Below are 11,621 nucleotides of genomic sequence, written 5' to 3' on the forward strand. Positions count from 1 at the left end.
CAGATCAAAGGAGGATAGAACGGAACAGATCAAAGGAGGATAGAACGGAACAGATCAAAGGAGAATAGAATGGAACAGATCAAAGGAGAATAGAATGGAACAGATCAAAGGAGAATAGAACAGAACAGATCAAAGGAGAATAGAAAGGAACAGATCAAAGGAGGATAGAATGGAACAGATCAAAGCAGAATAGAATAGAATGGATCAAAGGAGAATAGAATGAAGTTGAATGGAACACATCATTCCACTCTTCTCATCAGTACTTTGATCTGATCCAGGTGTCTTTGAGCATTAACATATATCACTCTGTGGACACGTTAGTCTTGGATCATGTAAACAAAAGACTGGGTCAGAACCTTCAGGCCTTTAGAGTCACCTCAGAGTCTCAATAAAGAGGCTTCAGTGATAATATCAGTGTGATCATAACAAATACAAACTCCAGACTCTGTTCATGAAACACTCATTTTAACCTCTGAGCCTCAGACTCAGCAGACTGAAGCTAACAGGGACCTCTGAGGTAGGATCTCTGTTTCTGTGAGAGGAGTCTGGGGTTTAAAAATGCAGGAATCCTCCTTTAATTAAAGAAAGTGTTGGGTTTGTCCTCTCTGAGCCTCAGTGTGAGTCCTCAGGAGGGACAGGGAGTCTTCAGCAGGGACACAGAGAGTCTTCAGGAGGGACAGAGACCCCTCAGGAGGGACACAGAGTCTTCAGGGGGGACAGAGAGAGTCTTCAGGAGGGACACAGAGTCCTCAGGAGGGACACAGAGTCTTCAGCAGGGACACAGAGAGTCTTCAGGAGGGACCCAGAGTCCTCAGCAGGGACACAGAGAGTCCTCAGCAGGGACACAGAGTCTTCAGGAGGGACCCAGAGAGTCTTCTGCAGGGACCTCATGGGGGACAGGGAGTCTGAGGAAATGTGAATAATAATGCAAACACATTCTTTCTATAATTATCATCAGGACGTTAGAGGGCCCTCATGTCGGTCTTTAGCTCCTCTGTGTGAACGCACTTCTTCACCTCCATGAGAACTCACTGTAAACAAACCGCTGCACATCAGCATGCAGAGGGGGGCGTGGCTTCTGCGCATGCCCCGCCCACCCTCCTTAGATATCCTGCAGCCTCTCTCCCTGCTGATCAAACTGCTGCCCGAGCTCCAGCTGCAGACACACTGAGGCTGAGAGCTGGAACAGAGACTCAGGACAATACCAAGACAAAGGGGTCCCGTGCAGGTCCGGGTCTGCGCTCTCTCTGGACTGCTTCTGGATCTTTGTGGAGAGGGAGGCTGCAGCTCTGTGTTCAGCCGTGCATGCTCCACACACAGAGGGGAGCGTGGAGTGGAGGGTTTGCAGCGAGGACCAGTGACCCCACAGAGCCGCAGGCAGGAGCCCACCGCCGGCATGACCCCCTCACGGAGCTCCGCCCTCAGCCTGGTGCTGCTGCTGCTGCTGCTCTGCGCCCACATACAGGTACACCAGACCCACACATACAGGTACATCAGACCCCAGGGTACAGGGACACCAGACCCCCTCTGGGGTTTGAGCTTTTTAAGTTTGTTCCAATGAGAAGCTGTCAGACATGAGACCAGAGGAGGACAAACACAGAGGACATACTTCTCTCTGGTTTTTATTCTTCCCCTCTTTCTCTCCTGGAGTCTGAAACTCTTCCCTCAAAGTTTGGAAAGTGAGCTGTCACGTGACTTTCAGCTTCAACACTCCTCTAGTGTTTCCTGATGACATGTGGCTTTAAGAGAGGAACTAACCATCTGAATGAAGACCTTTAAAGGTCCTGGAGTCTGCATGAAACAGACTCAGACTTCATCTGAAGAGTTCATTTTCAAAAAACAGATTTCTTATATTCATATGTAATAATTTACATTTTAAATATACCTGTAATTAGTAATGTCATTTTGACTAATTCAAAGCCACCCAACTTCAGTTGATTGATAAAACATAAAGCTTAGAAAAAATGTGTTTTTAGAAACATTTTGATTTAAAAAATAAAATAATAATAATAACTTTATTTAGCACCTTTATTGATCCCCTGGGGGGAATTCAGTTCTTACAGCAACCCAGACATAAGTACAATCAAGAAGAAGTTTCAATAAGTAAAATAAAATAAAATACAATTTAGATATATACAATGTTAAAATGTAATTTAGATGAAATAGCAGTAATTACAGGCAGTATTAAAATGGTTCAGTAGTGACAGGTTGACATGGTGTGATTATAGTTGACAGATTAAGCAATAAATAAAATAATATGTGTATGTAATATGACCATGAGCTGTAGTACACAATAATAATGTAATATAACATAATGTAATATTGCAAAGATAATTATATAATATTATATATTATGCATTAAAGTTTACAAAGTGCTTCAAATAGCAGAGTAAACTATTTTACAGACCGGGAGGAGAAAATTTAAACAATGCAAAACAAATTCATTCATTGTTGAGAGGTTCTTCAGAGTAAATAAATAAAAACATTCATCAGAGTAAGAGGACGACATCACATCAGGAACATTAGGAAAAAGTGCAAAGGATGAATTAGGAACATTAAAATAATCTACTAAAATGTAAGACAGTGAATGAGTTTGATAAAAACTCAAATTGATAATAAAATAGAAATAAAAGCTCTTAGAAAGATGAAGTCACATTAAAGCTAGTCTGTAAAAATGTGTTGGTTTTTTTTAAAACTTTTTTTATTTTTCAGTCTTTTAAACACGGAGGAAACATACAATACAGAACATTCCTTGACAACATCACAGAAAATGTATGACAGTGTGAGAGAGAGAAAAAATAAAAAGGAAACATACAGAGAGAGAGAGAGAGACACATTAGGGCCTAGAAAGCTGAATCACACTAATGAGTGAAAAGTAATTTAGTGGACATTTAAGACATTGTAGCACATTGAGGGGTTCCCTTCAGTTAAAGGTGACATATCATGCAAAATTGACTTTTTAATGGTTCTTTACCTGAAATCTGTGTCCCTGTCTACAAACCCCCTGAGAATGAAAATAATCCATTCTGCCCCTGTTCTGATTTCTCCACCTTTCTGTAAATGTGTGCTGAAACCAGCCGTTTCAGTTTTCAGTGTTTTTCATACGTCACAACGCCATCCGGTCTGTAACAGGAAGTCAGAGCTCGGAGCTTGTTCAGCCCATAGACTGTATAAAATACAACTCAACCCCTCCTCCGTTTTTCATTCCCTGCACACATGTGTGCTAACAAGGAGCTTAGGAGGGAGGCATGCTAGTTGTAGGCTGTCTTAATAAACACAAAGGTCGCTTTGACTCCCCACGTCTGCAGATTTGAAGATCTAGTGGATGATTTTTATTTATCATGGATAAGTGCTAGCGCTAATTAGCATAGCCACATAGCTATATGTTCATAGCTGTAGCTGTAGCTGTGTACCAAGACACACGTCGACATACTGACAAATAAAACAACAAGAAACACTAAATCTGTGACCAATCCTTCAGAAAAGGTCCTGCTGCCTTTCTGGCAGAGGTCGGTTTGACTCCCCACGTCTGCAGATTTGAAGATCTAGTGGATGATTTTTATTTATCATGGATAAGTGCTAGCGCTAGTTAGCATAGCCACATAGCTACATGTTGGTAGCTGTGTACCAAGACACACGTCGACATGCTGACAAATAAAACAACAAGAAACACTAAATCTGTGACCAATGGTTCAGAAAGGTCCTGCTGCAGGCGCCTCTCCGTCAGGATCAGATTCTGGATCAGATTCAGAGGGTTGAAGTAACGCGATCTCTGAGCAGCCGTGTATATTCAGCCAACATGTAAACATTAGATCAACGTGCTGGACAGCCGAGGCACATCCACTTCCGGAGGGGGCGTGGTCAGAGAGAAAACAGCCTGTTCTGAGGAGGACTGAAGAAGAGGACTCTTCAGGCAGACCAAAATCTGATTTCAAAGTGTTTTTTTGAGCATAAACTTTAAAGACATGTTTTGGGGACCTCTTAGACCAATATATGTTGATGAAAAAAGCGTGATATGTCCCCTTTAACAAGATATTTTTCTATAGGTAGCCATCTCCTCACAAAGCTATCACATCGTAGTTGTACTTGAGCAGTCAGAGCCTCCATTCCATACACCTCCCTTAGCTTCTGTTTCCACTGTGCCACTGTAGGTGGCTCTGAAATCAGCCATTTTATTGTCACCATTTTCCTAGCAATCATCAAGAGTATATGTAATAGGTATTCTTGGTCTCTAGTGTATTTTTCTACAGGGGTTATGTCTAAAAGAAACTGACATGGGGTAAATAGTAAGTCAGTTCCCAGAACTTTATCTATCTCGCTCTTTATCCCTTTCCAGAAAGGCAGCGACTTTGGGCAATCCCAAAATATGTGCGAGTGGTCACCCACCATTCTACATTCTCTCCAGCAGTATATTTGGAAACCACCGAAGGCGTCCTAAAGAACCTTGTCTTCATCTTCCAATCAAACTCCTTCCACATGTTACTATTCATGCCCTTATGACATCCAGTGCATATTGTTTCCCACTCTTCATCCTCAATTCTAACATTAAACTCCAGCTCCCATTTAGTTTTGATATACAAAGTGTTGTCTGGTGTATCCAATAACAGATTTCTGTATATGTTGGAAACATGCTTTTTGTTAGGTTGCTGATGTTTGATTATATTGATAAAGTAAGTTTCTATGTTTGATGGAGCATTTTTTATAGAATTCCAATCTTTACTGCTCGTGAGGTAATGCCTAATCTGAAAAAGAATGGCTGTAAAACATTGTCACAAAACAACTGGTCAATAACCTTTAGGTCTCTGCCTGCCCAACTCTTAAAAGTGTTCTCCATTGTAGAGGGGGTAAAATCTGGGTTTCCAGCAATCTGCATAGCCCATGAAAGGGCAGCTGTCCCTCTAATTCTCTTCTGGACTGTCGACCATACTTTTAAAGTGTGTTTCAGTAAAAATGTGTTTTAAGAAGAGATTTAAAAGATGACTCTGTGAGCTTCATCTCCTCAGGGAGGTCGGTCCAAAGCAGAGGAGCTCTGATGGAGAAAGCACGACCCCCTTTGGATTTGAACCTAGACTTTGGAACGACCAAAGATGCCCCACCTGAGGATCTGAGGCCCACAGATGCTCTCATCATTTCTTAGCATTTCTGCTCTAAGATTGGGATGAAGCACCAAAAACCAGCAGAGACTTTAACGTGATGTTCAGATTATTGAGCTGTGGATGTGAAATGTTCCTAAAGGAGACTTTAGAGGTGAAGGTCTGCAGGGTCAGGGTTTCTGACTCTTCAATAATCTGATTAGTGTGACCCACAAAGCTTCAGTTTGATCAGATTCAACATGATGCTCCCCCCTTCCTTCATGAACTCGTCCTGCAGGAGAGCTCGTCTGGTGTCAGTGTGAGGAACATGAAGCTGCAGAAACACTTCACACAGTCAGGGAGTGTGTTCTGACTTTAAAGGGTCACTCCACTTTTTTGCAGGTTTGCAGGAGGAGCTTCAGGTTCCAGGTTTTAGAGCTGACTCTGGTCTGATCTCCCTGCAGGTATCTTCATCCTCGGGACACTTTGAGCTCCAGGTCGTATCGCTGCAGAACCTGAAAGGGCGTCTGCAGAGCGGCGCCTGCTGCGACGGGTCCAGGGACGAGCGCTGCACGGCGGACGAATGCGACACCTACTTCCGGGTGTGTCTGAAGGAGTACCAGCTGAAGGTGTCCTCGGGCGGGCCCTGCAGCTTCGGCGCCGCCTCCACGCCCGTGCTCGGCGGGAACACTTTCACCGTGCACGACACCAAGAGCGACGGCGCCAGGATGGAGCTGCCGTTCAGCTTCGCGTGGCCGGTAGGTTCAGAGGGGCTGATGTTTGGATGTGACCTCACACTGAGGGCAGGATGAAGCTTCAACACGGCGCCACAGTCTTTATTATGAAGTCTGATAAATGTTGGAGACGGTTCAGGAAGGTCGGGATGGAGCTCCTCAGAGAGCTGGGGTTCTTCTTCTTCTTCTTCTTCTTCTTCTTCTTCTTCTTCTTCTTCTTCCCAAACAGAAACCTCTTATCTTTTCTTTTCTTCCTCCCTCATCCCTCTGTTTTTATTCAACTTGTGTTATTATGGCACGACTGGAAAGACGGGCAGGTGCTTGATGCTGCTGACCCAAGGACTTGTGGGACAGTACTGGGGCTGCAGGGTCCAGATTCAGGGTTTCATCTGGTCCACTATAACGCCTGTGAGCTTGATGGTTGTGGAAGTCGTAGCAGCATTAAAACGGTGACACAGCGTTGTGCTGAATTAAGTCACCTGTTAGCTACGGTAGCCCTGAAGGTCAAAATACAAAAAGATTTAAAGCAACACAGACAGATTTTATGAAATCCAGAAACAAGTCACAAAACAAAAAAATATTGAATAAAATGTATATTTTTGTAATTATTGAAATATTATTTTTTCTTAATTTTTTTAATTTTGAGTAAATTTTTGCGTCTTGCAAAATGATTTTGTGTTTCAAGAAATATTCATTTTGTTGACCTTCAGGGCCACCGTACTTAGCTCCACTGAACCTCCCCGCAAACACACACATTCCACCCGGGTACCCCTAATTACCTCTGATTGGGTCCAGTCCTCAGGTGGGTCCGGTCCACAGCCTCACAGGTTCTCTTGTGTTAGTGTTTGTTCTCTCTGACAGTTCCTCCTCTACTCTGAGAGTCCGGAGCACACAGCGCTGCAGGAGCCTCATTGGTCAACATAGCTGTCAATCATGGCCTTAATATGGAAGAGGGTTTGAGCCACTGATTTTATTTTAAGTCCCGCTCTTTTTCTCAGAATTCTGTCTTTAAGATCAAAGACAACATTCTAGAATTCTGTCCTTTAAGATCAAAGACAACATTCTAGAATTCTGTCCTTTAAGATCAAAGACAACATTCTAGAACTCTGTCTTTAAGATCAAAGACAACATTCTAGAATTCTGTCTTTAAGATCAAAGACAACATTCTAGAATTCTGTCCTTTAAGATCAAAGACAACATTCTAGAATTCTGTCCTTTAAGATCAAAGACAACATTCTAGAATTCTGTCCTTTAAGATCAAAGACAACATTCTAGAATTCTGTCCATTAAGATCAAAGACAACATTCTAGAATTCTGTCCTTTAAGATCAAAGACAACATTCTAGAATTCTGTCTTTAAGATCAAAGACAACATTCTAGAATTCTGTCCTTTAAGATCAAAGACAACATTTTAGAATTCTGTCCTTTAAGATCAAAGACAACATTCTAGAATTTTGTCCTTTAAGATCAAAGACAACATTCTAGAATTCTGTCCTTTAAGATCAAAGACAACATTCTAGAATTCTGTCCTTTAAGATCAAAGACAACATTCTAGAATTCTGTCTTTAAGATCAAAGACAACATTCTAGAATTCTGTCCTTTAAGATCAAAGACAACATTCTAGAATTCTGTCCTTTAAGATCAAAGACAACATTCTAGAACTCTGAGATCAAAGGGCGGAGTTCTAGAATTCTGCCTTTGATCTCAGAATTCCAAGAGAAAAGTCCACATTCTGAAGGAAACCAGTCAGGAACATGAACACTGAGACATGATTCAGCATAATAAGAACTAACTGTAACTGTAATGCAGTTTTTATTTTTATTCTTGGGCCTGGTTTATCCTCCTCTTCCTCCTCTTCCTCCTCCTCCTCTTCTTCCTCCTCCTCCTCTTCCTCCTCCTCTTCTTCTTCCTCCTCCTCCTCTTCCTCCTCCTCCTCTTCCTCCTCCTCCTCCTCCTCCTCCTCCTCCTCCTCCTCCTCTCTGGTCCTTCCTCCTCCTCCTCCTCCTCCTCCTCCTCCTCCTCCTCCTCCTCCTCCTCTCGTCTCCTGGCTCGCTCCTCTCTCAAACTATTTTCCCACAGCGAGCCTGCAGCCGGACGGAGCAGCTCCGCCCCCTCAGAGGGATGGGGAGTGATGGGAAAAGTTTTTGGCGTGAGTGGGCGGAGCCTGTTGGCAGGTTACCAGCTGTCGGGGCTGTCGTCTGATTAGCTGCGAAAATGTGTTTTGGTGCCACCGTCTGTGTTTGTGGGCGACTCTGATCCAGCCAGAGAGCTGACGCACGCCAGAGACGGTGGTGTGGCGTTCGGGTAAACAGCTCTGTGGTGCACCAGGACTCTCTGAGGAGCCAATCAGGAGCGGGTTTACTGTTCTTAGGATGGTTTGGTTCTAGTTCTCATTGGTTTATCATAGAGAAGATAACCAGAACTGTTCAGCTCACTCAGACTGTTCCTTTAAATGCTCTGGGACTTTACAGAGTCGTTGTTGTTGTTGTTGTTGATGTTGATGTTGTTGTTGTTGTTTACTCTTGAAGTAAGATAAGAGATAAGATAAGATATACTTTATTTAAGTAATAAGTATAAGTAAAACATTCAGTCTCAGTCCCTCCCAGAGTGAGACCTGAATCCCATCATCCCTGTGTTCAGGGGAGCAGGTCTGAGCCGTGGATCAGGTCTGAGCCGTGGATCAGGTCTGAGCCGTGGACCGTTCCCTGTGTGTGATGTTTGTTCAGGATCATTTCAACCCTTAAAGCTGTCAGCGGCTCCTCGCTCCATAAGCTAACATCACAGGCTAACGGTTTAGCTGCTAACCTGTAAACCGTGTGGTGAGGCTGAGGTTTCCTGCTCGGCCGAGTGTTGAGGGACAGAGTTTATCTGTCGGCTGTGGATCTACGTCAGCGCCAGCAGAGCCTGATGAATGTGGGAGACCACCGAGGACGAAGATCAGGAACATTCAGAGTCTCTGTCAGAGAGTCTGAGACCAGTGTTCCTGCTGCTCGCTGTGATTCTGTTTCTGTGCAGGAGATGAGAACAATGTTAAATATTCAGTTCATTTACAGACAGAAGATTTAAGAAAAAGCTCATTTTCACATTGGTGCAGTGTCATGTTTACACGGGTGCATTGTCACTTTTTCATCACTTCTGTGTGAAGTTTTAAAAAATGCTTTGCCACAGTGTCATTGGTGCAACGTCTCATGTTCTTTGGCGCAGTGTTTCATTTTTATTGATGCCTTACAGTTTTTAAATATGCTCTGTCACATGTTCATTTGGCGCATTGTCACATTTTCAATGGTGCTTCATCCACTTTATAATAATGCGTTGCCACATGGTCACGACTCTTTAGCAGTGGCCCATCGTCAAATTTAGATCGGCGCATTTTTATTTGTGAATTTTCACATGTTCATCTGCGCATTGATATTTTTTATTGGCCCATTGTCAAAAATATTAATCGGTGCATTGTCACATTTTTGATGAGAGCATTGATACTTTTTCATGGGCTCATTGGTGCAAATTCTTTGGTGCCAATTTTCAGCGCATTATTACATGTTCATGGGCGCATTAATACGTGGTGCAGTGTAACAATTTCAATTGGTGCTTTTTCACGTGTTCATCGGTGCATTCACACTTTTACAATTGGGCACTGTCACATTTAGATCGGCGCATTAATATTTTTCGGATTTAGTCCATTGTCACATTTTAAAGAGCGCATTGATTCCTTTTTATTGGCGCATTGTCAAAAATATGAATCGGTGCATTGTCACATGGATACATATTCATCGATGCTTTCGCCAATTTTTAATAATACTTTGATCGATGATCATCGGCGCATTAATACTTTTTCATTGGTGCATTTCTACATTTAAAATGTTTTCCTGAACTGACATAAAAAATTAATGCATTTACAATCGAAAAACGTCCATTTATAAACCCTGAAACAAAGCAGCGTCATGTCCTCACATGTTGAAGCTAAGTTAAACTTTACCGTGTCACATGATTAATCCACTTCCTGTTTGTGTTCACAGAGGTCGTACACGTTGATCGTGGAAGCTCTAGACTACAACAACGACTCTTCATCTGGCAGTGAGTACCATCATCATCATCATCATCATCATCACCATCATCATCATCAATCAATCAATCAATCAATCTTTATTTGTATCGCGCCAAATCACAACAAACGTTATCTCAAGACTCTTTTACAAACAGAGCAGGTCTAGACCACTCTATGTCAAATTATGAACAGAGACCCAACACCAAGACAGGATCAGACTCAGTCTGACCCCACCTTAATCCATCATGAGCATTACACCTCACAGTATTTAGCTAGTTACAGTGGAGAGGACAAACTTCCTTTAACAGGCAGAAACCTCCAGCAGGACCAGACTCATGTTAGACAGCCATCATGCCTCGACTGAGTTGGGTCTGGAAAGACAGATAGAGGGGAGTAAGAGAGAGAGGTGATAGTGATGAGACGAGTCGTAGAAGCTGTTGCCGCTGGAGTCCAGCACGTCCGTATCAGCTGGAGTCCAGATCGTCCGCAGCAGGAGGACGTCTACGGCAGCTCAGAGGAATCTACGAGACAAGGGAGCTCAGGGACTCCAGAAAGGTCTATGGTTAGTAACTTTAATGGGACAGGCAGAGTTAAAGTACGTGATGAGGGGGTTGGGGGGAAGAAGGTGAGCTAGGATCCCAGTGTGTCAGTGTGCCAGTTCCCCCGGCAGTCTAGGCCTATAGCAGCATGACAAAAGCTGGTCCAAGCCTGATCCAGCTCTAACTATAAGCTTTATCAAAAAGGAAAGTTTTAAGTCTACTCTTAAAAGTAGAGAGGGTGTCTACCTCCCGGACCCTGACTGGTAGATGATTCCAAAGGAGAGGGGCCTGATAACTGAAGGCTCTACCTCCCATACTACTTTTAGAGACTTCAGGTACAACTAGCAAGCCTGCATGTTGGGAGCGTAGAGTTCTAGAGGGGTAACAGGGCACTATGAGCTCTTTAAAGATACGAGGGTGTCTGATTTTTAAGAGCTTTGTAGGTTAAAAGAAGGATTTTAAATTCTATTCTACATTTTATTGGGAGTCAGTGTAGAGAAGCTAACACTGGAGAGATGTGCTCTCTCTTCCTAGTTCTAGTCAGTACTCGAGCTGCAGCGTTTAGAACTAGCTGAAGAATCTTTAGAGACTTATTGGGGCAGCCTGATGAGAGGGAGTCATCATCATCATCATCATCATCACCATCATCCCTCTCTGCTTTGTTCCCCTAACTGATGATAATTAGTTCAGATGTCAAAAACAAAAATAAGAAAGAAACTTTATGAAGTTTAAGTGCTGAAATATAATCTCTGTATATTCTTCGTACAGGAACAGACTGTGATTCGTCTTTTTGCGCCGCGCTCTTCGTCGTTCCTCGCTCTTACATCAGCCTGTCGGAGTGTTTACACTTCCTGTTTGAGTCTCATTCAGAAAACAGTGAGAGAGGAGAGAGAGAGTGTGTCAGAGTGTGTGTGTTTGTAACCCAGCGCTCAGCGGGGAGTGTTTGCTCGGTGCTGTATTTGGCGTCCCTCAGGGAACCATTATCACCCCGGTGTGAAGTCGGCTGACCCGGGTCCAGGTGTACGAGGAGTCTCAGTCCAAACCATGAACACAGAAATGAACACTCTGCTTCACTGAAGCTCCTCTTTAGGATTATAAAACAGCAAGGTGGTCAACAAAGTGGAACTTTTACCAACAGACAGATATTCCCCTCACTCAGGGGATGGTGGAGACCAAACATGGAGCAAAAAGAGAAACTTAAATTTAGAAACGACGGCTGAGTGTAAGTCAGT

The 11,621-nt window shown here is 43.3% G+C and overlaps 1 protein-coding gene across 1 annotated transcript in view; it reads left to right on the forward strand.

The window, feature by feature from the left end:
- Positions 1–1,050: 1,050 nt before the first annotated feature.
- Positions 1,051–11,621, forward strand: part of LOC117808549 (protein jagged-1a-like) — a 13,462-nt gene continuing 2,891 nt past the window's right edge. The window contains exons 1-3 of the mRNA XM_034678266.1: positions 1,051–1,465; positions 5,537–5,830; positions 9,822–9,879. Of these exons, the coding sequence (XP_034534157.1) occupies positions 1,397–1,465; positions 5,537–5,830; positions 9,822–9,879 (421 nt within the window). The 5' untranslated portion in view covers positions 1,051–1,396. The remainder of the gene's footprint in view (positions 1,466–5,536; positions 5,831–9,821; positions 9,880–11,621) is intronic.

Source organism: Notolabrus celidotus, unplaced genomic scaffold (genome assembly GCF_009762535.1).
Source record: "Notolabrus celidotus isolate fNotCel1 unplaced genomic scaffold, fNotCel1.pri scaffold_123_arrow_ctg1, whole genome shotgun sequence".
NCBI classification, from domain to species: Eukaryota; Metazoa; Chordata; class Actinopteri; order Labriformes; family Labridae; genus Notolabrus; species Notolabrus celidotus.